Source organism: Topomyia yanbarensis, chromosome 3, assembly GCF_030247195.1.
Source record: "Topomyia yanbarensis strain Yona2022 chromosome 3, ASM3024719v1, whole genome shotgun sequence".
Classification (NCBI taxonomy): domain Eukaryota; kingdom Metazoa; phylum Arthropoda; class Insecta; order Diptera; family Culicidae; genus Topomyia; species Topomyia yanbarensis.
In genome coordinates, this window is record NC_080672.1 from 302,192,928 (window position 1) to 302,219,423 (window position 26,496).

The 26,496-nt window shown below is 39.8% G+C and overlaps 1 protein-coding gene across 7 annotated transcripts in view; it reads left to right on the top strand.

Annotated features, from left to right (window-relative positions):
- Positions 1–25,522, top strand: part of LOC131693228 (longitudinals lacking protein, isoforms J/P/Q/S/Z) — a 90,883-nt gene extending 65,361 nt beyond the window's left edge. For 6 of the 7 annotated variants that reach the window (XM_058980880.1, XM_058980879.1, XM_058980881.1 and 3 more), the window contains one exon: positions 342–9,293. In XM_058980880.1, the coding sequence (XP_058836863.1) occupies positions 342–1,630 (1,289 nt within the window). In that variant the 3' untranslated portion in view covers positions 1,631–9,293. Of the gene's footprint in view, positions 1–341; positions 9,294–21,048; positions 21,948–22,004 lie in introns of those variants that run through there. The other variant, XM_058980885.1, reaches the window with a different exon arrangement.
- Positions 25,523–26,496: the final 974 nt, after the last annotated feature.

Here is a 26,496-nt window from a genome sequence, read left to right on the forward strand (position 1 = left end):
AATAATAAAAGCAACCGTCCCGGTTGCAAAATCGTGAGCTCCCTCGCCGTTTGTCAAGTGTTATAACCTCCAAAGACAATCGGAGACAGAGATGATGAATTGAAACTAGCGGAACGATGCCGAGTGAAACGCAATGGACTGTAAAAGCTTTGTTGTAGATTGATTCCCTGTTTTTGTTCGATTTTTGGTACTATTTTTTCAGTAGTATTTTGACCTATCTGCTACTATGTAATGGTATCGCTTGGTGCATCGTAGAAGACAAACTTATTCCTATGAACTGAAATTCAATAAAAAAAGCAAATAATAATCAAGCTCTCTTGTTCCTTCTTTCCCGTTCCCAGGTGGGCAATGGACGGTAATCGATACGAATTATTCGAGGTTCGGTATCGCGTCGTGTCAGACAAACTTGGGTCTCCAGCAGCATCAAGCGCAAGCTCAGGCACAGCAGCACGCCGCCGCCCAACAACACCATCATCAGCAGCAGCAAGCGGCTCAGGCTGCGGCGGCAGCTAGTCAGCAGGCCCAGGCACAACAGCAGGCAGCTGCTGCAGCAGCGGCCCAGCATCATCAAGCACATCAACAGCAACAGAGTGATAATCAGTCGCTGAACAATGCCGGCAACAGTGGCAACAACAACAGCAACAGTAGTAATCCGTTGTCCAATGCGTCAACGACTAACTCGAATGCACCGACGCCGCAACCAACGACGCCAGTACAAATCTACCAGCATCCGTTCTCACCGCAGATTATTTCGGTCAATCCGAACAATATGGTTAATAGCTATAGCTCGTCAAACATTTCAACGCCTACGTCTCCGCAGGGTGGTAACGAATCGGCAGCGGCCGCGATGGTGCACAGTGTTTACAGCCAAGCTACCAATCCAAATCAGTCTCCGATTGGAACGACAAGCGCGAGCGGGACGACGACAATCCAGCCAGTCAAGCGGAAACGTTCCGTCAATCCACAGGGCGATGAAAATTTCCTACGAGCGCTTGAAGCGGTCCGATTTGGCGGCATTGGTTTTTGCAAAGCTGCTCGACTCTACGGTGTAAATAATCGGACGCTGTGGTTAGAGTATAAAAAACGTGGCTATCCAATCAGTCGACCCAGTATAAAAAGTCGAATAAAGTTGGAACCGAACATTTCGCCACCTCCTTCTACAACGCCAACCGGTGACGAAAATGCGTCCATGGAGCACTACGATACATCGTTATCGTCGCCTGCGTTGAATATGTCTCTACAGCAGCATCAGCAGCAGCAACAGCAGCAACAACAGGCACAGCAACAAGTACAGGTGGCTCAACAGCAACAGGCTGCCCAACAGCAGCAGCAGCAACAACAACAGCAGCAGCAGACTCAGCACCAGACGGTAACGGAGAATGCAAATGCAGCAGCAGCGGCTGCGGCAGCCGCTGCAGTGGCAGCATCGTCAGCAGCGCCGCTGATGTGTCCTCCCCATGCTCATCCGATGGGTGTTATGGGTTTTCTCGATACGCGGCATGTGGACTTCACGACGGCTGCGGCTGCCGGTATACATCAAATGTCCCGCCAGAGGTACCCGGATACTACCACGGTGAACATGAACACCGGAGCGGTCAATCTGCAGGGGTTAAATTTCAATTCGATGTAAGCGGGTGGGCAGTCGTAAGTAGGAAATGGGCGTGCGTACCTGTAGAGGTTCGTTGTTACGGTGAGAGGAGATGCTCGGGTTAAGATCGTACCCCGGCCGGTGTGTTTATTGTGTTGACTTTGAGTCTATATTTTGGAAGGTGGTGCTGCTGTGCAGGGAAAAGCGATTTTCTTTTTCTAGCTAGGTAAAGCTATTTTTACCTAAGCTTTGTTAGGTTATTCATATTGTTCTATTTTTCGAATTTTGAGATAATAATAACGGTGTATGACAATCATACGTATGTTTTGAGACAAACATACGTCCGTTCTTTCCGTCCCTGAAGCTTTGGCAAGATACATTAGAAAAGTTTTACCAGCATCAGCACGATATTATGGAAAGTAACCCACAGAGTACAGATTTCATGAATCTGGTGTTAGGGGTGCACCAATATCTGTTAGCACCCTTAATGTTAGTCATACGTAAGATGGGATATGTTAGTAATCAGTGCAGTATCAAATACTGGATTTCAATTCTTGTCTGCAGTTACGGAATACATGCCAAATATGGTATTCTTTCGTAAAACGTTTTTTTTTTCATTCTGCTTCCATTTCATAAGTAACCAGAACGATTTGCAATGATTCCATGCTCGCGAACTAAAATTCTCGTGAAAAAATCCGTGCGCCCGCAGATTTCAGACAGTCACAGGAAAATAAAAGACAGAGAATTTCCAAGAAATTAGAGGAAGCTTTCGCCACTTTGGTTAATTTTGCATGAGCTGCAGAGCGTTTGTGCGGCATGAACCTCAGACATGTTGTACCAAATTCAGAGTAGTTTTTTGAACTTCAGGAATAATTTCGTACTTCAGATGACCCTACGATCTTAAGAAAAAGTTCAGGAGTTTTTATTCATGTTTATTTTTCAACAACGCCGGAGAGGCGAATTCGTCATCTGGATCTATCGGGCCATCATCGCATGTACTGGAATACATATACCGCTTTGCTTATCGTTTGAAGAAAGATGTGCACAGACATCTTCAGCCCAGAAAATCCCATCAACCAGTGACACTTACCATTCAAGTACCAAGCGCGGTATTTTTTACGCGGATTTTGAAATTTACGCGGTTTTCATTTACGCGGATTTTGAAATTTACGCGGTTTTCATTTACGCGGATTTTGAAATTTACGCGGTTTTCATTTACGCGGATTTTGAAATTTACGAATTTTCATTTACGCGGATTTTTTAATTTACGCGGTACCCATTAACGAGGTTCCCATTAACGCGGATTCTTAAATTTGCACGGTCTTCATTTACGCGGATTTTGAAATTTACGCGGTTTTCATTTACGCGGATTTTGAAATTTACGCGGTTTTCATTTACGCGGATTTTGAAATTTACGCGGTTTTCATTTACGCGGATTTTGAAATTTACGAATTTTCATTTACGCGGATTTTTTAATTTACACGGTACCCATTAACGAGGTTCCCATTAACGCGGATTCTTAAATTTGCACGGTCTTCATTTACGCGGATTTTGAAATTTACGCGGCTTTCATTTACGCGGATTTTGAAATTTACGCGGTTTTCATTTACGCGGATTTTGAAATTTACGCGGTTTTCATTTACGCGGATTTTGAAATTCACGCGGTTTTCATTTACGCGGATTTTGAAATTTACGAATTTTCATTTACGCGGATTTTTTAATTTACGCGGTACTCATTTTTTTTTTTCAATTTGTTTATTTGATAAGGCACGTATGCGTTAGCTTAAAGGTGCCATTTTTTCATTGTTTTACATTTTGAATTTCTTAAAACTAGGGGGTTACACATTTCAATATTATTTTGTTTTATATAATGAAACTAAAAAAAAAACTTTACAGCTAACTTATACATATAAAAGAGGGTATAATATAATATTCGTAAGATTTGGGGGACGGGTCATTTTGTGTGTTCTTTGTATAGTAATTCACTTTATGATTTTTAGAAGGGAGATTGTAGGAGAAATTAATTATTAACTAAGCGGAACATTTTACAAGCTTATTAACTAGAAATAACTAGAAAGAGTGGTTCAAAATTAAGGGGAATTAATTAGGGCTATTTTAAAGTAGTGGTACTGTTGGGCATTTCTTAACGAGATTCGCGGTACTCATTAACGAGGTTCCCATTAACGCGGATTCTTAAATTTGCACGGTCTTCATTTACGCGGATTTTGAAATTTACGCGGTTTTCATTTACGCGGATTTTGAAATTTACGCGGATTTTGAAATTTACGCGGTTTTCATTTACGCGGATTTTGAAATTTACGCGGTTTTCATTTACGCGGATTTTGAAATTTACGAATTTTCATTTACGCGGATTTTTTAATTTACGCGGTACCCATTAATGAGGTTCCCATTAACGCGGATTCTTAAATTTGCATGGTCTTCATTTACGCGGATTTTGAAATTTACGCGGTTTTCATTTACGCGGATTTTGAAATTTACGCGGTTTTCATTTACGCGGATTTTGAAATTTACGCGGTTTTCATTTACGCGGATTTTGAAATTTACGCGGTTTTCATTTACGCGGATTTTGAAATTTACGAATTTTCATTTACGCGGATTTTTTAATTTACGCGGTACTCATTAACGAGGTTCCCATTAACGCGGATTCTTAAATTTGCACGGTCTTCATTTACGCGGATTTTGAAATTTACGCGGTTTTCATTTACGCGGATTTTGAAATTTACGCGGATTTTGAAATTTACGCGGTTTTCATTTACGCGGATTTTGAAATTTACGCGGTTTTCATTTACGCGGCCTGTATCCTCCGCATAAAAAAAAATCTGAGTGTATTGTTTTTCTGTGGTCCTCTCTTCGGGAAAGAAAGGTTGACAATAACGGTCTGCAAATGCAGCCAGTTGTAAACAAACTGAGCCTACCACTGAAAACTGTCGATTGTTTTCGTGATGAAAATATGAAATAATTTTGTGCGGTCCAAAATGTATCAACTGCATCTCACGCGCGCGTTTTTTATTGTTATGCTAACTACTAGAAAGAGTAGTAAGCAGATTTAGCTTTTAGACAGTCTAAGAGATGCAGGGAATGGAGAAGAGACTCCTGTTTTCGTCGCTTCATACGACATGACGACGGGAGCAAGCACTTTTTGGATCTACTCCTGGCGTCTGCCGTCGGATGTCAGCGCTACAGGCTGTATGTCTGGAGATAGTAGTGATATAAACCTCCTAGTGGACACGTTATTTATTAATGAGATTTACTGAGAAACTTGAGGAAGAGAAATGTTACAAGTTCTTGTGAAGCTTCAGGAATCTCCTACAAAAATGTTCAATGTCACAAACTCCAGTGCACGCCGGAATTTTCGGGAGTCCTTTCAATCTTCAAGTTTTTTTTTGAAAGTCAGTGTAGTTCTGCGAATTGCCTGGTAGTTAGAATTCCAATATGGTGCTCTAAGCTTAATGAAAGCTTTACAAACTTCAGAAAAGTTTAACGAATTTTAGGAATGTCTAACAAGCTTTAATGACGGAATGTCCTATAAACTTCAACAGAAATCTAAAAATTTCAAAGAAGTTTGCAAAAAACGTTTCGATCTTCAGATAAGTTCTACGAATTTCATGGTAATTCAAAGTACTTATAAGCTTCCGAGACGTTCTACGAATTTTAGTGAAATTCTTCACACTTAACTTCTACAAATTCAGAGAAATTCCAACAATTTTAAAGAAAAGTTCGACACCAACTTGCTGCCAGTTAGACGTTATATCCGAACTAACACAGTTAGACACTTTAAGACAGATTAATCTCAACAGTTCTCACAAAATTTGTAAACGTCTAAAGCAACTGTCTGGTACCGAGTGATGTCTCGGTTAGCCAAATACAAAAGCTCTGGGTCCCTGATAAGTATAGGGAAACGAACTCTCTTTTTTGCTGGCATTAGAGCCAAATGGCACAATACCTAGTTTAGAAAAGTTGGATTTGATGCTACGTGTTCCATTCGTCAGTAACTGACACCAACTCTTGCTGACAGTTAGGTGATACATCCAAACAGCAAATTGGCGCCGGTTAGACACTAAATCCAAACACTTCACATAATCTTACCAAACTCAGGAAACTCCTATAATATCCCGGGAATTGTTTTAATTTCCTTTGTTTTTAATGAATCTAAGGAAAGTTCTACGAACCTAGAGAAAATTCTATGAATTTCAAGTATTTATGCTGCCACTATACGCATAACTGTCCTATGTGCTATGGGATTCCCTATTATCGTTGCAGTTGAAACCTGGAAAATCCAACCAGCGACAATCTTTTTGATGATGTCGTATGTATAGCGCATCATTGTACGAATACAGCGCAATACTTTCAATTCCATTGTTAAGAACCTAAGAAAATACGATTGTCGCTGGTTGGATTTTCCAGTTTTCAACTACAACCAGAATGTACACATGGATCAGTTATACGTAGAGTGGCAGTATACGAAATTGAAGTAATGCGTTTTTTTTATTTTAATCGATTTAGATAGGTAAGAGCTATACTTTGAAGAATTCAGTGCACATTTTAGAAAGATTTATTAGAAGTTTAGGCCAGAACAGAGCCTTCAGTTTTTTTTGCGTGGAGCTGAGTTATTTTTGCATGATTTAAAAATACCTGTGGTTATTGCTTTCTGCAGGAATGTTGCATTCGTCCATGGAATTCACACTGGTACATTACTGCATCTGGTCGGTTGTTCTTTGTTTCCTCGTCTTGTGTTGTACTAACTTTAAATCAGTTCCCTTTGATGTATGCTTTTCCATCGGGGATGCTGACTAGTTGTTTAAAAGTACTGTTTTGAGACGTACCTGGGTAATTTTTCTTTGCTGCTTGAACAGTTGTCGCTAGTCGCAAATGATATTGCAGTGTGGATGTTGGTTTTGGTTGTAGTAGATGTTTTTTTTCCTAACAGTTGCCGCAATGCGATGTTAGTTTACAGATGCATTGTAATCTGATTGTCATATGTAAACAAGGTAATCCAGATAGATAACAATATCCTCATTACACAAACACTCTTACTAATTTCCCGAGAAGAGATCACCCTAGTTCCGTCTGTATCGGGAATCAATGTTCTAATTATCGGCACATATGTTTAAGGCCATTTTAGAGGACAGAGTAGTGTAGTCGTACCTCGGTAAATGAATATTGACATATTCGCATCCGTATGCGTGCTTCAAGTTATAAAAAAACTTGTGCAACAACTTTATAAATGAAAGCAATTAGTGCCATATTTCATACATGATGGAAATGGATACTAACAAATTTCATAATAGCGAAACTATTTTTTTTTAATTTTATCGTCCACCTTATTGATGTTGGTCCCGTATTTCAAACATTTCGATCCACACTATTGCCACAACAGGAATAGAACTATAACTTGCTTTTATTTTTTACAGCGCACTTTTTGTGCTAATAACGATCAATCCGCTTAGAGGTTGATAGCGAACCGAAAAATATGCGGTCATTCTCAACTCAAAAACTCTTCATCATATTCTTAATTCTTTTTGGAAGAATTGGATATTTCTTGATCAATGCTGTATGCTTCTCGGTAATTGAACTGCCATTCGAGCTACCAGTGGAGACATTTGAAAGTTTGCCCAATACAGATAATTTAGAGTTAAAGAGCCATTTTTGTCTCTGTTTTAAAGCTATGTTGTTGAAGCGTACCTTGTTATTCAACCTGCATTACATTTTCCGGTTTCAGACCACGCTACCCTACCAGTAGAAACAATTCACAGGCAAAATAGTACATCCCAATCTCCTCTAACCGTCGCAACGTACACAAACTGCATAATACGCCACCTACAAGAAAAACACACACGCATACGTCGAGGTCCACTGAAGAACGGATCTAGTGATAATGAGTTAGGTATAATGCACTGTTAGCTGAATCGAAAACAACCCCAATGCAAAAAGTAATGGGAAAATGGGATATTTGCAACAGTCACCCGGCACGACACCCCCTCGCCGTAGTTCATTCGACTCTCAATAGTTCTGGGAGTTTTGAAAGACATGAAGTGCGAGATAAAAGTTTCTCATTTCTTATGAACGAATCATTGTAGTATGTATGCCATATCCATTATTGTCATATGTGTAATTGGTAATCGAGAACGATGGGGAATGTGTCGCCATTCCCAGTCCTAACGAACACGTTATGTTAAGGTGGTAGATCGTATCGCCAATGAGCAATACTGTATAGAAATAAAAAATAAAATATGTAAAGCTCTCACCCTTATGACAGATGTAAAATCATAAATACAGCTGTAGTTATTGTTCTCATTAAACACAATAGCTGTGTGATTAGGCCCAGTGATATTAATGTTGCGTTTGCTTGATTAAGTTCAGACTTATTTGTAGATACTGTGTCCTTAGAAAAATCTTCAGACTTTAGCTTTTTTCGGCAGCTCTGGACTCTGTTGGAATAGGTTGAGAAGTGTTGAACAACAAAAATGACAATTTTCGCTAAACTGTGCAATATTCGAAATAACCAACTATTTATTCTCATTTTTACATCTAATCTTGCCAGCGTTTGAGTGCACGCAACGGAAGCATTATTCGCTTATCTTTGTTTTTCTTTCCTTCCTTCTTCGCTTTCAATTTGGCTTGCACATCCAGCTTTGGACTTCATTCTCATCCAACATTGTATTTTTGCCCAATATAAAACGTCACAGTTTGCGAAACTCGCATAAAATATTTTTATATAAAAATAGCTATCATGAAGTTCCGTTCAGTGAAACTCATGAATGAACTAACATTTTTTTTAATTATTCAAAATCCTTCGAACATTAAAATTTGAAGATACGATTAATTGAAAAATAAAAACACAGCTAAGCATAGATTCGCATACATTCGAAATGTCGGCCGGTAGACCCTCGAGACGATCGCATTCCGCGCAAAGCTTATTTATTGAGAGAGAAAAGGCACTTGAAAGCGGTGCGTGTCCAATACGGGTTCAAATGTGTGAACAGAAGCAGAAACATATTATTTTTCCCTAGTAGGAGCAACCCATCCAAGTGTTGAATACATTTTCAAAGTCATCACGATCATCGGACAGATTCCTTTTGCGGCGATAATCGCTCCAACATAAACATACGAAAGAAAATAAAAAATAAAAAGTGAAGTGAGGACGGGTTAAACGGATTCTGAATACCCTGGAACACTTTCAAAGAAAAAAAATAACAATGGTAGTAAATAGTTCTTTTTGTTAACTCTTTTCTAGCAATTTAAATACATGTGTATATTTAATTAAATTAATAGCTAAACATAAATCTTTGATGTCAATGAGGAGGACCGTGTATTTAAGAACATTTAAATAATTAATTAGTACAGAAACCTTGAGAAGACGGAAACAGTTAAACTATAGTGTGTAAGGTGGAATATATCAATAGCTGAAAAGTGAAAATGCTAATATAATGCAGATATAATGGAAATTATTAAAAAGGTAAATTAAGCATGTATAGTAAACAATATCTTTACAATAAGATTATTAAATAAATTAAGCGAAATGACACTGTGAACTTACTTAAAGAAAATTTGAGCAAAACTGGATAAAAGAAGTAAGAAGTAAAATAAACACACGTACGAGAAAAAAAGCAAGTATTTACTTATGTGAATAATAAAATTAATTAAAAGAAAATCTAATAAAATACAGCAAAAATCAATTATTACGCCACTTGGTATATTAGACAAGAACGAAAAGAAAAGAATAAAGTATGTCGGTTAGCTGTTTTCTGTGCTCATTTCTCCCATTTGCAATTAGGTCTATCAGCGTCTGCTATCTTTGTTCATCGAATTTCATTTTAGATGGATAGAGGGACGTTCGTTTCGAATGATCTCATGTTTCGAATATGAGCTTCTATAAAATGTGGCAGAACTATTGAACTTAACCACAAACGACAATGGATTTAGGTTAATCAATCTTATCGAACCCACCGCAATGACCCGAATATTAAACATTGTCCGATTATGTTCCGATAGACAGTCGAAATTTTTAAGTAATCATCAATGTTAGGAACTGAATATCGATTCAGGCCCTTATATAGTGCAAGTTTTGCACAAGACTGCTCAGGGTAACTGGTTCTAGTTGTGAGGTAACCATGAGACTGAACATACAGCGGCCCCCGATATGTCCGAGAAACATAATGAACGAATCGAATAACGACCAACTGGAGGTTCAGGAGGCGAAAGGAAAAATCGCGATCTGTTACCGCTAACAGACATTTGAGGGTAGCAAGGACAAACACATCTCCGAGATAGGTGTAAATTTTCAGTACATTTTCTACTTCTTTCCGAGTCAGACCTACAATCGAGCTAAATGAACGACAACTAGCAGCTTCTCGATCTGGTATACATTGTCTAAAAAACAAAGCAAATATTGTATTGTATTTCTTCTTGCAATTATGAGTAGAGTTGACCAAAAAGCTCTGCTCCGACCCAACGCTGCTGATGTTGACTTTAATTTTTTTGCAATGCGACCGATTTTTCATAAAGTGGAATACATTCTTAATGTGAAATGATATCATCCAACAGGTTAGCCCAAAACCGAACGCTTTGTTTTGTGGAACAACTTAAAACACGTAGTTGAAAGCGAAAACGCGCGAATTAAGATTCCCGTGTATATAGAAAATGACTTTATAGAGGTAAAGGTACATGACCTATCACCTCGTATGGCAAAATGCATGTAGCAATACAGAGAAGTAGTACCCGTTACGCTTGATACTTGGAAAAACTTTTTCCCGCATATTCCTAACTGTGTTCTTGTAGTGAGGATGCGAGTCGAAACACTTCCTACTTGACTATAATTCTGAAAACTACGTCCTACGTGCAAGTCCTGCGACCAAACAGCTCACCGTGGACAAGCTTGCGCGGAAGATACAGAGGAGAATGTAAACTAACCCAAAACAGTTTTCAATGTATTGAACCACACACGACAGCCTCGTAATCGGTCGATACGAGTTGTGGTCGGAGGCTGCTTTTCCTGGTTTTTGAATGGCGATGACCTTTACTTGCCTCCAGACATGAGGGACAATATTACCCTCAAGAAACTTATTATATAAATTCAACAAGCGTCTCTTGGCAGAGTCTGGCAGATTCTTTAATAAGTTAAATTTGATTCTGTTTGGTCCTGGGGCTTTGTTGTTACATGACAAGAGAGCAAGTGAGAACTCCATCATCGAAAACGGTGTTTCGTTCGCGTTATCGTCAGGGTACGCGGCGCGGTAGATCTTCTGTGCCGGAGCGGAATTCGGACAAACCTTCTTGGCAAAATCGAATGTCCAACGGTTTGAAATTCCACGCTCTCGTTAGTACTGTTTCGGTTTCGTAAGCTCCGGGCCGTACTACAAAGAGTGCTCATCAATGTTTCTCTCGTTAGTCCGTCAACGAACCGGCGCCTGTTGCTACGTTTTTTGGCTTTCATCAAACTCTTCATGCGCGTTTCCGCCATCGTGTACTGTCGGTAGCTAGCTGGCAGCTCGTCTTCCCGGAAGATCTTCTACGCAGCGGCCTTCTCCGCGTACATGTCTGAGCACTCTTTGTCCCACCACGGATTGGGAGGACGCCCACGTGAGTTCGCGTCTAGTACGCGTTTAGTTTGATCTTGAATCGCGGTATCGAGAATCAAGCCTGCCAGAATCGATTTTGTGTGATATCGCGGACGCGTAGCTCTTCCCTTCAATATTTCGTATGAGGTCATACAAAACATTGATTGTATTCGGTGGCCCTGAACCGTTAGCAATATTAATTACAATTGGCAGATGGTCGCTGCAGTGGGGATCAGAGACTACCTTCCACATGCAATCTAACCGCAGTGATGTCGAGCAGAGGGACAGAACTAAGGCGCTCAGAAACGCTGGAGGGGCAGGAATCCGTGTCATTTCAAAATAGTCATATTGAAGTTGTCGCAAAGCTCATGGAGTAGGGTAGATCGATTATCGTCATAAAGGCAACCCCATGCCGTACCGTGGGAGTTAAAGTCACCTAAAACTAGCTTCGTTGCAGGCAGGAGTTCCGCAGTATCGCAAAGCCGTCGGTAGCTAACTGAGGGTCTAGGGGGATGTAGGTGGAAGCAATACAAAGGTCTTTGCTTTTAATTCTGATTTGGCAAGTGACTACTTCAATGCCTGGTGTCGAGGGGAGGTCGATTCGATTGAAAGTATTGAACTTTTTGATCCCCAAAAGTACTCCTCCGTAAGAGTCTTCTCGATCCAAGCGAATAATGTTAAAATCGTGGAAGTGTTGGTCTATTTCTGAAGTAAGTCATGTCTCGCATAGTGCAAATGCATCGCATTTCAAGTTATTTTGTAAGATTTTAATCGATTTTCGGGATAATGCTTCTGTAATTCCACTGTGGAACAGTGATTAAATTCTTGACCTCGTTCGATGAATTAGCCATCGAAGAATACAATCGCTGAAAGGAGGGGCCATTTCGAAGTGAACTGCATCAAGAATGTTTTTACTGCGGGGAGAAAGCTTATCGAAATGCTTCTAAAGGGGTCAGAAATATTGAATACTGTAAGAATACGGTCCACAATGTCAGAGAAATTTATTAAGCCAGCGCTGTTTTCTTTCTCTGGCTGAGATATGGGAACACTTGGGGTATTTGATGTCCGATAGATTTGTGATGATAGAGCAGTACCGGCGAAGGTCACCTGATAAGAGTCTGAGTTGACGTATATGTTCTTCCCGTCAGCTGCGACTAATGCTGAATGCAAACGTTTGCACTCCAGTATCTTCACTGGTTTAAGCATGGGGTCTTTGAAACAGCCAGTCCCATTATTTAGAAGGTCCTCACAACTCGAGACTCAAATCGGAAACGACCCTACTGACTTCAACCCTATTCGCTGGAATGTACACCCTGTACTCCTTCGTAAAGGGCCCGTAGCCAGCAATATCATTTGCCTGATTTAAACTGTTAACAACCACCCGAAGCTTATCAGGGAATTTTCGATATTTCTGTCACGGCCGAATACCGATCCGTCAGAACTCGAGAAATCTGCAACAGATTCAAAAACTTTTGGCCTTTGGTCAGGAAGAAGATCACGTCAGGAAGAAGATGTGTAGGTAACGGTATCCAGACGGCTTACTAGAAGAACACTGCTTCACTGGTCACTGACCAGCTAACGGTACTCAGAAACAGAAACACAATGCAAGGGAAAAATACTGAAACCTCGACTAGGCGGAGAGTGCGCAAGATAACCTTGAACGCGGATTAGCACTATTCTTTGTCGCTATAGAGTGTACGGACCGGGAACAAAAGACCTCTATCTCGACTGAGCGCTCGATAACGAATGTCCTTAGCTGATGTTGCACGCACGTTGGCCGAATTTTTTCCTGATAAGGAAAATTTCAAAGGTAATGCAAAACCTTCATTGGAATGGGTTTGACATCCCCTCCCTCCTCCTTACACCACCCCTTTGCGCACGGGCCTGCCTCAGTGTTACCAATTCTCAACTTATATCGATTTGAAACTTTACACCGATTTTTAAATATATTTTGTTCTCGGCTGTTCTTCTGTAATCTGTAGTCTCATTTTTCAATTTATTCTCAAAATCCAGGGGTGACTTATTGTTATTTAGGTAATAAGCAGTAAACCACCTTCAGTTACTCGTGAATTTTTGATCTAGGTCGATTTTACATTTACTATTTACATTTATTACATTTTAATCTTTGTAATTTTTGCGACTCAAAAATCACGTTTTCGTATAAAAAGTTGTATTTTTTACAAATTTGCAGCACAAACTTATAGGGTGCGGAGTATTTTTTTAAAATCGTGCTAATTTTATTGTCTGAAAAGAAATCGCCGCATTTTTTTCAAAAAACTTCACCAATTTAAAAGTTTTCACTGTTAATGAAAACAATAAGAAGAGTTGCCAGACTCTTAACAATTAGTTTTCATAAGATTAGAACACTTATTACTTTATATACCTGTGTTACGAACGAAACGAAAAGGTGGCAAAAAAGTTTCCACTGCCTTATAAAGGGTTAACATTTGAATTTTACCACGCATGTGTCTTGGTACACATCTGCGGCTGTTTGCCCATCTAAATATGGAAGCTGTTCTTCAATGTCAGCTTCTTTCACCGAACAGCCTAGATAAGCCGTGTAGTGTCGGTAGTGGTTGCTTCAACCGGCTAAGCATTACACTACGGACTACCTGTTTCAGTGGTAAAAATCTACCAAACAGGGAACCCCAATTCCATAGTGTCATGCGACCCGTGCTATGGGTAAAATTGTTGAGGGGGTTTAAAACATTCTCAATGGCGAACGGAGCCTGGGAAGAGTTGGGCGAACTCCCCAGTATGCTGCATTACGCAGCGGAACGTTCACTCTACACACCGATTTTTTTTTCACCGATGATCCACTTAATTTTGCCGAATTTTTGTTGGCTGGGGGTTTGCTTAGACTCTCAGCTGATTGTAGTTCGGTGAAGTTTTGTTGAGTTTCGATTATCAAATTTCGATGTGTACAGATGAACCTGCCCAGAGGCCGTGTGGTATCCGGCCTAGAATTGAGCCATTGGAGTCCTGCTCCCATGTCGTAGGAGGCGACTGAAAGTAGGAGACCCTAAGTCAAGGTGTAGTTCCGTGCCGAGGACTTAATGACTGGAGGGTCTAAAATATGCCAGTCGCGCACGGAGCATTTTGGGTTTTGCCCTTACTGTGTTATGCGAATCTTTGACACAGTGGACCATTATTTTCTTCGCAAATCGTGGGAATTAAATGATCATGTCCCATTTAAACCTGATATGGCTCGCTATATGCGTTAACATCCCAACTCGCTTGGTGTCCTCTAGTTGTTGTGCAATTTGTGTTGGAGATGAAATGTACAGTTCTCTAATCAACAATGGTTAGAATAGCACAAATCAATCTCCAACATAAACGTACAGCAACTATGAATTTATCTCGACTCATGCAGGAAGGTAAAGTTTCCATAGCATAGGTTCAAGAACCGTATTTCCATAAAGGAAACTTCTATTTTGGAAAGTTACTTAACACTGCCTTCATTGCTTACAACAAGACAGGCATGACTAACCCACGTGAAATGCCTCGTGCTTGCATTCTTGCAAATAAGGCTATTGACGCGTGTCTCATATCGGAGCTCACAACTCGCGATATCTGTGTTGTCACAGTTACACTGACTGTCGGAAACGTAGACAAATATATATATATATATATATATATATATATATATATATATATATATATATATATATATATATATATATATATATATATATATATATATATATATATATATATATATATATATATATATATATATATATATATATATATATATATATATATATATATATATATATATATATATATATATATATATATATATATATATATATATATATATATATATATATATATATATATATATATATATATATATATATATATATATATATATATATATATATATATATATATATATATATATATATATATATATATATATATTGTTCAGCATACCTACCGCATAACGAATCATCTCCTTCTGATGATTTCAAAAGCGTTGCATCATATTGTAGCAGAAATGGGCTTCCGCTCATTATCGGCAGTGATGCGAATGCTCATCACATCATTTGGGGCAGCTCGGACATCAATCTGAGAGGCTCTGAACTGATGGAGTACATAAGTAGTACAAATCTCCATATTCTGAATGTGGGAAACCGACCAACTTTTGCGAGGTCTGGGAGGGAGGAGGTGTTAGACATAACACTTTGCTCTGATAGAATTTTGCATGAACTGGGAAATTGACAGGTTCCAAATGAAACTGAACCGTCTCTATCCGATTATAAATATATATATTTTTCGATCATTTTGATGTCACCTTCAATGTGGTGACATATCGTAATCCTAAATCTACAAACTGGGACCTCTTTTTGGAAAACTTGGCGACTAAATTTCATGGATATTTTCCAACAATTAGTCAACTAGACGACTTAGATGACGTCGTGGATACGACAAACTCATTCATATTAGCATCCTACGAAGAAGCTTGTCCACTTCGTACTGTTAAATCGACTAGGGGAACCCCTTGGTGGAGGGCTGAGCTTGAAAGAATGAAGAAAGTTATGAGAAGAGCTTGGAACCGGCGTCAGCGTGATGACTCCAGGGCTTTCAGGTCAGCTCGTAGTGCATATAAGAAATGTCTTAGATCTGCAGAACGGGCTGGCTGGCAAAGCCTATGCACTAATGTCTCTAGTCTGAACGAGGCTAGCAGATTAAATAAAATTCTCTCCAATTCGAATGATTTTCAGATGAACTCCTTAAAAACCAGAGATGGTGTTTATGTGACGGACGAAAAAGATGTTCTCAATTGTCTCTTCGACACACACTTTCCAGGGTGTATCGATCCGGAGTTGAACAATGTTCACAGATCTCATTCTGGTGATTCGGACTCGTGGGCGTTAGCACGCACATTGGTCTACACTGAATCGGTCAAGTGGGCAGTTGACAGCTTTGCTCCATACAAATCACCCGGAAAAGATGGAATACTTCCCGTGCTACTGCAAAAGGGATTTGATATTCTTAAACATGTCTTGAAAAAGATTTTGTTTTCCAGTCTTGCTATCGGGTATATCCCGAAAGCATGGTGAGAAATAACTGTTAGATTTATTCCCAAAGGGGGGCGCTCAAGCTATGAAGAAGCCAAGAGTTTTAGGCCTATCAGCTTAAGTTCTTTTCTTCTGAAAGCTTTGGAACGGATAATCGATCATCACATCAGGAACGTTAGTTTAGTTGAATATCCACTGCACAAAATGCAACATGCATATCAGTGTGGGAAATCCACGATCACTCTGCTTCACGATGTTGTTTACAACATTGAGAAAGCCTTCTCGCTCAAGCAATCTAGCTTGGGTGTATTCCTAGATATTGAGGGTGCTTTTGACAATGTGTCCTTCCAGTCTATTCTGGAAGCGACGCGCGGTCATGGGATACCTGCATGTATCTCAGGTTGGATAAACGCAATGCTTAGTAACCGCATACTTTGCTCGTCACTGCGACAGGCTGAGATACGGAAGTTGAGTATTTGCGGTTGTCCTCAGGGCGGCGTTCTGTCACCTTTGTTATGGAACTTAGTAGCTGACGGCTTGTTGAAGAAACTCAATGAGCTTGGATTTCCAACCTACGGGTTTGCTGACGATTACCAAATACTAATTACTGGATTTTGCATCGGAACAATCTTTGACTTAATGCAACAGGCATTAAGAGCCGTCGAACAGTGGTGTCGACAGGTTAAACTATCAGTTAACCCAAGCAAAACTTCAATGGTTCTTTTCACGAAGAAGCGAATAACAACCGGAGTTCGTCCCTTGCAGTTCTTTGATTCTGAGCTACTGTGTGCAGATCAAGTCAAATACGTTGGAGTCATATTGGATTCCAAACTGAATTGGTCTGCTCACATTGAGTTCAGAGTCAAGAAAGCGTGCATGGCTTTCGGGCAGTGCAGACGAACTTTTGGAAAGACCTGGGGTTTCAAACCTAAATACATCTATTGGATTTACACGACAATTGTACGTCCAATACTGTCATACGGATGCCTTGTGTGGTGGCAGAGGGGAGAGGTGGTGACATTCCAGTCAAAGCTAAACCATCTGCAAAGAATGGTGCTCATGGCGTTGACTGATGCTTTCACCACGACTCCGACTGCTGCTCTTGAGGCACTTTTAAATATCAAACCATTACACATACACTTAAAACAAGAAGCACTATCATGTGCATACAGACTGCAGGTTACTGGGCTTTGGAACAGTAATCATGTTGATCTTGCTACCAGTCATACACGATTGTGGTCACAAATGGTTACATGGGGTGAAGATATTCTTGCTCCCAGCGACATTACACTCACTTGTAGTTTTCCTTACAGGACATTCCATGTGAAGATTCCCTCTTGAGAGGAGTGGTTGTCTGGCTTTATGGAAAGACAACAACAAACGCAAGTAGTCTGTTACACTGACGGTTCTCTGATGGAGGGACGTGCCGGTGCTGGTGTCTACTGTCGTGAAATGAGATTGGAACAATCTCACTCACTAGGTAGATACTGTACTGTATTCCAAGCAGAAATCTTTGCGATTATGTGCGGGGTGCAATCGGCCCTTCAATGAGTTTGTCCGGCAGAGTTATAAACTTCTTCTCCGATAGTCAGGCTGCAATCAAGGCCCTTAGCTCAGACCAATCCCGGTCCAAGCTAGTGATCGCGTGCCGAACCCAAATCGAAGAACTAAGCATTGTCAACACTATCTACCTTGTCTGGGTGCCCGGACATTGCGGTATTACTGGAAATGAATGGGCTGACGAATTGGCCAGGGCAGGTTCAGCGATTGACTTCGTTGGTCCTGAGCCCGCGCTGCCAATTTCGACAAGTTGGATACGGGAAAAAATACGGTCCTGGGATTCGTCCGAGCACCGCAATTATTGGAGAAATCTACAAACGTGTCGCCAAACAAAGGCGTTTCTAGAACAAATGCCCAGTGGTTTCGAAAAATCTCTTACATTTTTCGAAGCTCCACTGCGGCATGCTGACCAGGGCTTTAACCGGCCACTGCAAACTCAATTATCACATGGCAAATATTCAGCGCGCTGAGTCTTTTTCATGTGATCTTTGTGAATCTGACTACGGAACCTCATATCATCTGATATGCAACTGTCCAGCGGTAGCGCAATTGCGATTTCGAGTCTTCAGCCGTCCTTATATAGACGAAACCATGTTTGGTCGACTGAAACTCAGAGACATACTAAAGTTTCTTATCCAATGTGGTAAAGAGCTTTAGGCTTATTCGCAGGCAAGTTGAACTACTTGTGAGTTTAACTTACCTGTTGTTTATTTTTGTTTTGTGCTGTTATTTTTCCCACCCTTCCAATTCTACTTCCTCACACGTCCTTGTCCTTTCCTTCCGCTCAGAAAATGATGAAAACACACGGCAAGGCACAAATCCCCGACTATGTACGGGGAACGTGCCATTTGAGCCAATATATTCTGATTCCTGATTCCTGGTACACAATACGCGCGTTTGAAGTTTTCGAAGTAGGACCACGATTCCATTTGCACAAAGGCATCGCAAGTGATTTATGTGAAAGTAATGCAAGCGTACTACATATTCCTAGTAATAAACCCATCGCGCTATGCTTATCTTACACTCAAAAAATAAATCACGTAGCTATTACATGAAAACTTATATAGATCTCATCCACCGCACTTTTCACATGAATTCTATCGGGTGGTCCAGTATATTTAAGTCAGCTTCAATATCTGATGGATCATGTAAACGTTATGTGATTTTCATATAATTTTCGAATGAATTTCATGTAAAAATAACATGAAGCCAAACGTAACAACTACATGAACTCAAACGTAATATTTACATGAAACCAAACATAGTAACTACATGGAACCGTACACACAATGTATGTGTATTACTAGTAATTATTACCAGTTTAATTCAGGTGTTAATTAATTTTGAACAGCATATATTTCACTTGTTTTCATTTATTGAACAATTTATATGAAATAACCTAATTGTAAATAAAATAATACTTTCACTGTCCGTGCCTGAATGCATTTTTTGCTTGCAGTTCAATTTGGTAATAACAATCGTTCATTGGCCGTATCGTCTTTTGCCCCATCATTTGAGTTATGGTTGAGAAGGCCAAAAACCACGACGTGTAGCGCAATCGATACCACATGGTTCTGATGCAGAAATTTGACTAAGAACGTCCATTGTATCTGCCTTAGTTTCCTTCCTATTTGAATGTCATAATGCTGTTTCATCAAAAAATGCAACGAAATAAAGTGTAGTTTTGAAAACGTCCAATAAACCAGTAGACAAAATACACTTTGAGGGGGAAACATGCACGAAAACATATCCTGTTTATTGTTGAAGCTGTGTTTCCTATGCGGTGGTGGGATTGTTGAAATTGGTGAAAAAGTCCTGTAAAATAAAAAAAATCATATCGAGCAGCATTCTATTATATTATAAGAAATACTTACAATGGGAAACTTCCACCAAAGAATCTGGGATAGCAGCAACCAATTATTAGCCATTTTATAATTCATTTTTTCGTATAGGAAATCCACGTAAACTGCGTTTTAACGATACTTTTCGCATCACTTAAATAATATGTGACAAGCACATAGCTTTTACAGGGTTGCCGGATGATGTTCATAGGAATCACATAATGTTTGTAAGAATTTAAAAAGTAGACATTTACAGGATCATTCACATAAAATCAAAGTGATTTATTTTTTGAGTGTACTACCCACTCCGGCTAAAAGTGTGACCATGTCAATAATCGTATGCAAAACATATGACTAAAACCTATGCTAGATTCATTCTATGATCTTGAAGAAAGGCATAGGTGTTTGAATATTTCCCATTTCAATGTACGTTTACCATTATAAAAGGATCCACCAGAAATACCAGAAACACTTGATAACTGATTTTAATGTAACAATGCACTGCCCATAATCGGAAGTCAGTCCCATGTAGATAGGGAATCCCATAGAACATGGGACTGACTTGCGATTATGGGCAGTGCAGGTGATAGTAAAAAATGCAGCATTCGAATTACCTGCCTAGGTGTATTCTACTTCACTTCGGATACGTCTTTGAGATTACCTACCCATCTTTTTTCCATTTCATAGTGGAGTTTAAATGTCCCTACTATTGTCCCATCCCTGTTGCGACATCTGGCTTACCTATATGAAATTTTATTGTCAAGGGGCTTCTGGTTCATGACTAGTTTTCTCTAGGTGAAAAATAAAGCCATTCATACTTTTTAGGAAAGTAAAGCTGATAAATGTTGCACAAATATCAAGGGATTTGATTTCAGTTTGTAGTGCAAGAGATCGTGAAAGTCTACAGATATAAGCTAGTGTGTAACGTGTCTACATTCCACCGCTCGATGTTGGAATAGACGGTGGAATCAAGACTTGCTATTGAACATCTATTGAAATGCAGTGGTGGTCGTTTCACGGACAGGATTGAAAGCATTTACACTCAGCAGTATTTGAAGAGTGAAACAAGGTCTATCGGCCATCAGACTCATATCGAGTGAATCGCCTAGTCTACTTTGTATATACTTATGCGCTATGCTCTAACCATGTTTTCATGGATAAAATCCGTCTTCTGGTTCGATATTTTGTCCCTTATGTAAAGAATTGACCTAATTATAAATCACTTGGATACAAAGCCGCCTGTGCGGAGGATACTGCACTTATAAATCGAATATTATAAACAGTCAACTTCAATATTTCTGAAAATTTCGTAGCTGTCGTATGTTTATCATAATAGTGAATAACCTTCATTTACTTGCATTATAAACTTTACACTCCAGTCGTTGAATTTCAAAGTTGAATACTGTTTATCAACCGTTGAAATTAATTTAATACAAATTATTCTTATTTTCTAGTTGCAGAAATGGCTAAGATTGCACTCGGCCTTTCAACCGGGCAGTCCAGCACTAGTGGAACATCGACTATGTCGGCCAGCGTGGAATCATCCTCAACCGGGAGCAGCTCCATGGTGGCTGCTAGACGTAGCCGTTTACTAATTCGTCAGCAGCGAGTAAAGAAAGAAAGTGACTCGTCTTCGTCCGGACAGCACTACGGATCCGACCTGGATACACCGGACGGGATGTATCCGCAAAATCTGCTCTCCGTTCCAACACACCATCGTTTCGAGCGACAAGTTTCCGAACCAATTCTACCGAGGGAACCGACTGTGTCATCGCCAGAAGCGCGAGCGTTGGGTGGTGATCGGACCCACTTGGGACATCATTTGAGCGTGCCTCAGCAGGCCTATCTTGTAAAGCAACACTCCCATCCATTGCTACCAAGCCAAACCTCCAGCTCGTTGGGACAGCATCAATCGTTTCAAACCATTTCCTCATACTCGCTTCAACGTCAGCTCTCTCATCCGATGACCACCGCTCAAAGCACAAATCCGCTCACCCTGATCACAAGTAGTAGTGGTTCAACGCACTATCTAGCACCGTCCTCATCGATGAAAACGGAATCGGACGAGGAATCCGTTTCTGCCTCCGCCATACCACAGATACACCTGCAATCCGACCGAACAATGAGTCCAACGGTAGTTATAGTTTCAGAAGTGGAATCGGTTCAACAGCAGCACTTTGCAGCAGGCAGCAGTAGTTCTGCCAGCGCACCCACTACTACCGCATCAATCCCCAGCAGCAGTTCCAGCAAACCCAGCTCATCCACAGCGCTACTAGCCGACCTGACAACGACATCCAGCTCAATTCGCGTTATCAAAGGTGAAGAACTTTCCCGATCGGCATCATCACCTCTGGTAAGGCCACTGTTTCATCAATGATATTTCTAAATGACACTGGAACTAATTTTGCAGACAAGCTCCCGCTCGGCGGACATTCCCGGACTGGATAGCCAACGTTCGAGCCATTGCCCTGTAGTACGAGAGGGGCCCGCGTTGGGTTGCAATTTCTGTTGGAATACGATTGATGCGCACGGACGGATTCTGCGACGAAAAACTAAGTACCACTGCCCCGAGTGCCAGACGAACCTTTGCATTGTGCCCTGTTTCCAGGAGTACCATGAACGACAATCGTCCGAAAATCCCACCCCTACCAGTAACGATAGCGGTGGTGGTAGTGGAACTGGAAGTAGCAGTAAATCTGGTTTGCGGAATTATCCCAAATCAGGATCGATGTAAGAACTGTTCGGCTTGTTTGTAGGTACCTATTGTGAAGGGAGCTAAGCGCACTGTCAAGAGGTGTCACTCTCTTTATTGTTCGTGTAGAACATTGGTCAACTGCACGAATCGGATCGCTCCCCCGATCACGGGTCTGAGCTGCTCACTCACTGTGATCGTTATTCTTGTTTTGTCGGTGGAGTGACCGAAGTCAAAAAATCTCTTTTTTGGGCAAGGTGATCTCAGTTTGACACCGCTCCGTCAAAAGTTTTACGGAACGGAACATCAATGTTCGTCAAGCTGGGAGGCATCCAATTTGAAAATCAGTGAATCCGACCTGGTTGGAATAATGCAGGTAGGAATATAAGCCTTATTCACTACTTTTTGGTGATAATTGTAATATTAGAGAAGAAGATTATTCGTGAAAACAGAAATACGACGAGTGCAGGTAAAAATACTAACTGTTGTTAAATGTAGTAGTGTTTTAATGTATTGAATGTGAATTTATACTAAGATTTTATTTAGTAAAGATAAGGTTGAGCTGCGCTCAAATCCGATCATATTCTTAAGTGTGGAATCATGTTCTGCGAACTGGACATATTTTTTCAACCATTGGTGTTTGTTCTGCCAAAATTTGTTTGGTGATATGTTGGAAACCAAAAAAAAAATGCTATGACAACTATTTGAGCACAATACTAATTGTAAATGTTACGCGAGTAACATTGTTGTCTATCACGCATTCGTTTGTACTTGTATTCTAGACCGACACCCATGTCAATAAGTTTGCCTGTGCCTAGTAGGATTTGAAATTCGAAAGTAGAGCGACCTGGAAAAAAATAAGTTCTACTGGATTTTTTGCTACTTATGATGGTGATATTTGAAAATATGTGTTCTATCAATTTAGTTTCCGGTGCACCAAACTTTCAGGTTCAACTACATAACCTTCATACGAAAGTGATAATTATCAGAAATCAGAGAAAATAGTAGCGATATTAGCATCACTAAAAATAAAGCGGTTTACCTACTGACTTTCGATTATAAATGTTTTAATGTTAGGGTCGTCTCGATACCTATGTGTGGGGGTTTTTCAGTTTTCAGTTTTTGAACCCAAAATTTCATAACACGAACAAAAATGTTGAAAAACATAGTCGTCTGGTTAATTAAGTGCAAATAAATTCATTAGCTGCGGTAATCGGAATTCCTCCGTTCTATTATTGAGCTTCAGCAAAATTTAACTTCGAACCAATCATCCTAACAAATAGAAAGAGTCGTTAGTTTGCCGAAAATGCAAAGTTTCGCAAAAAAAGGACAATCCTTCCAATAATAAAGCAGAAAATTTTGTCAATATTATCTTGTTGTTCATTTTTTAAACATGTTAAGTTCAATTTCGATAGTACGTTTTATAATCGATGAAAATTGCTTCAATCATGGCAATACTCTTGCTTTATTGCCTGTAGTACTGCGGCAATAATTATAGCAGATGGAAATCCTTTCTCTTGAAGATCATTCATAAATTATGTCACGCAAATTGGCAAACTGACCCGTCCATCTTTTTTCTCCTTTACACTAATTGTCATAATTTCTTCATGCCCCGACTATTTTCAGCAAAAATGTATTATGTCACGTTCTTGAACAAATCAATTTATTCCAATTTATTTATACCACTGGCAACTGGCATACAAGTAAAGTTTTCAATGTGTGTAAGAAAATAACCTGTCGTTTTGAAATGCCACCAGCAAGTAGCAACTTGTCACTTGCCGGCGCTACGATCGATCAGCAAAGGCTATACGGGCGTTGCGTGCAAGCTTGGATACAATGGTGATTCATGCATGCGAACCTGTATGCGATGGTGATTTTCAACGTATTTTCATTTACATTTTTACGCAGGTTTTTCAGAAAAGTTTGTTCTAGCTTATATTTCTGTTCAATGTGTTTATACCATCCCCAAAACACCGTAACGGAACATTCATATAAATGATTTCTTGGTAGAAAATTCACTTTCGACGGAGACAGGCCAGGCTTCTTCAGCCCATTTCCACGAGGTTACATTGTATTGTTAGTATTACCCTGGTACGACGGACAAGCAGCGAAAGCTAGACGACTCTCGGCTGGGTCAGTATTTTCGCCTATCTTTAGTTTTATCACTGAGAACTGACATACAAGTAAAGTTTTCAACTTGTGTAAGAAATAAAACTGTCGCTTTGAAATGACAACAGTAAGTAGCAACTTGCCACTGGTCGGCGCTTCGATCGGCCAGCAAGCGCTATACGGGACTTGTGTGCAAACTTGGATACAATGGTGACTCACGCATGCAAACCTGTATGTGATAGTAATTTTCACCGTATTTTCATTTAAATGTTTACACAGGTTTTTCGGGAAAAGTTGTTCTAGCTTATATGTCTGTTCTCCGTGGTTTAATTATGAGTGTGCTACTTTTCGACCAATATCGATTAATTATTCGCATGTTGCAAAATAAAACCTATTATACGCGTAACTGTTCAACACAAATAGACAAATAGAATCCGTATTTAAGCAGAGCACTTGTTGTTGTAGCCAAAAAAAACAGATGATATCAACTAAATCTATATTAAATTAATGGAAAGTACCTGACATTTAGGAAACGAAAGAGATGCTCGAAAATAAAATCTATACGATTACCAACTGAAAGGACAACTGAATAAATCTATCAATATATTTTTGTATTACTTGTCAGTTTAATGAATCGATTTGAATAAGAAAACTTAACAGATAGTAGAGATATATTTTGAAAATTGGTTAATGTTAAATACTGACATTTGGTTTAATAACAAAAAGTTTCCATAGATGGTTCCAATGACAGACACGTGATTATTTGGTTTCAATATGCCGAAACTTACTCAATCAGTAGTGGGAAAAAAATGGAAGAAAAGTTTAACGCATTTTGTCTATTGTACTAATGTTAACATAAATATATTTATGTTAAGGAGAGCTCACAGTAGGCTCTATTGTAAGTTTTTTTTCGTAAAAATAAGGTGCTTGTACCATCCATACTAATCGGTCGTCGAAAAAAACGTATGTCTAGGACTCATAGAACAGATAGAAAACCATTTTTATTGCCGATTATTGTGGGATAGAGATAACAGATTTATGCATAGACTATTGTATAAAAATAACTAAAAAATGTATATTGAATAACAGATTAAACAACTGTCAAAGGGAAACAGGTTTAAATGGAAATAATTGTGCCGAACTTCCTTGTATTCTCGATTGGTTTGTTGGAGATATTCTATTGATACCAGCCAGCAGGGCCGCAGGTCCTGGATGATTGAGCTGGTCAGTCCTGTATTTTCATTTAAATGATGTTCCGCTCCCTGAAAACCTTCTGGTTTCTAGCATGTCATCGGGTACATCAGGTCCTTGCAATATGTCGGGTAGCTTGGTACATGGTGCTGACGGTTTGCGGTTGTACTACCAAAATGTCAGCGGGCTAAGGACGAAAATCGAGAACTTGTACTTGGCTGCTGTTTATGGCAGCTACGACATTTACGTTCTGATAGAAACTTGGCTTGATGATCGTTTCACATCGATGCAGCTCTTCGGGTATTCTTAGGCGGTTTATCGTGCGGATCGAGGCACTCGTAGCAGCATCCAGGGTCGCGGCGGGGGAGTTTTAATCGCTGTTTCTTTTGCACTTGTCTCCTGTGAAGTATTGAAGCTGTTTGGACAAAGATTCCTACGCAGACGAAGAGCTACTTTATGGAGCTATTTACATTCCTCCAGAAAAACGACATGGCGACTATTATGCAGCTTCATCTAGGTTCTATAGAGCGCGCTTCTTCAAATGCAGATGCAAACGATGTGATGATTGTCCTTGGTGATTTCAACCAACCGGATTCATGTGAGTTTTGTGACTTTTCCTAAGTATTAATTTAAATAGGGGAACCCGGGGCTATTCGGACCTACCTAAGCGAATCGCCCTTTTAGGTGGATAGATGTGAAAACATTACTGGTCCTAATTGTTAGTTTGAAACCTCAGCTACATTTTGGTGCCATAAAAGTTCCCCTCCATGGCAGCGATAGGCGACGATTTGCAAAACTCCACATTTTCCCATCCTTTTACAATATGGGGTAATTCGGACCACCCTACGAAGCAATTCAGACCGCCAATTAAAAAAAAATTGCAATGGAATTATGTTTACCTATGAAATAT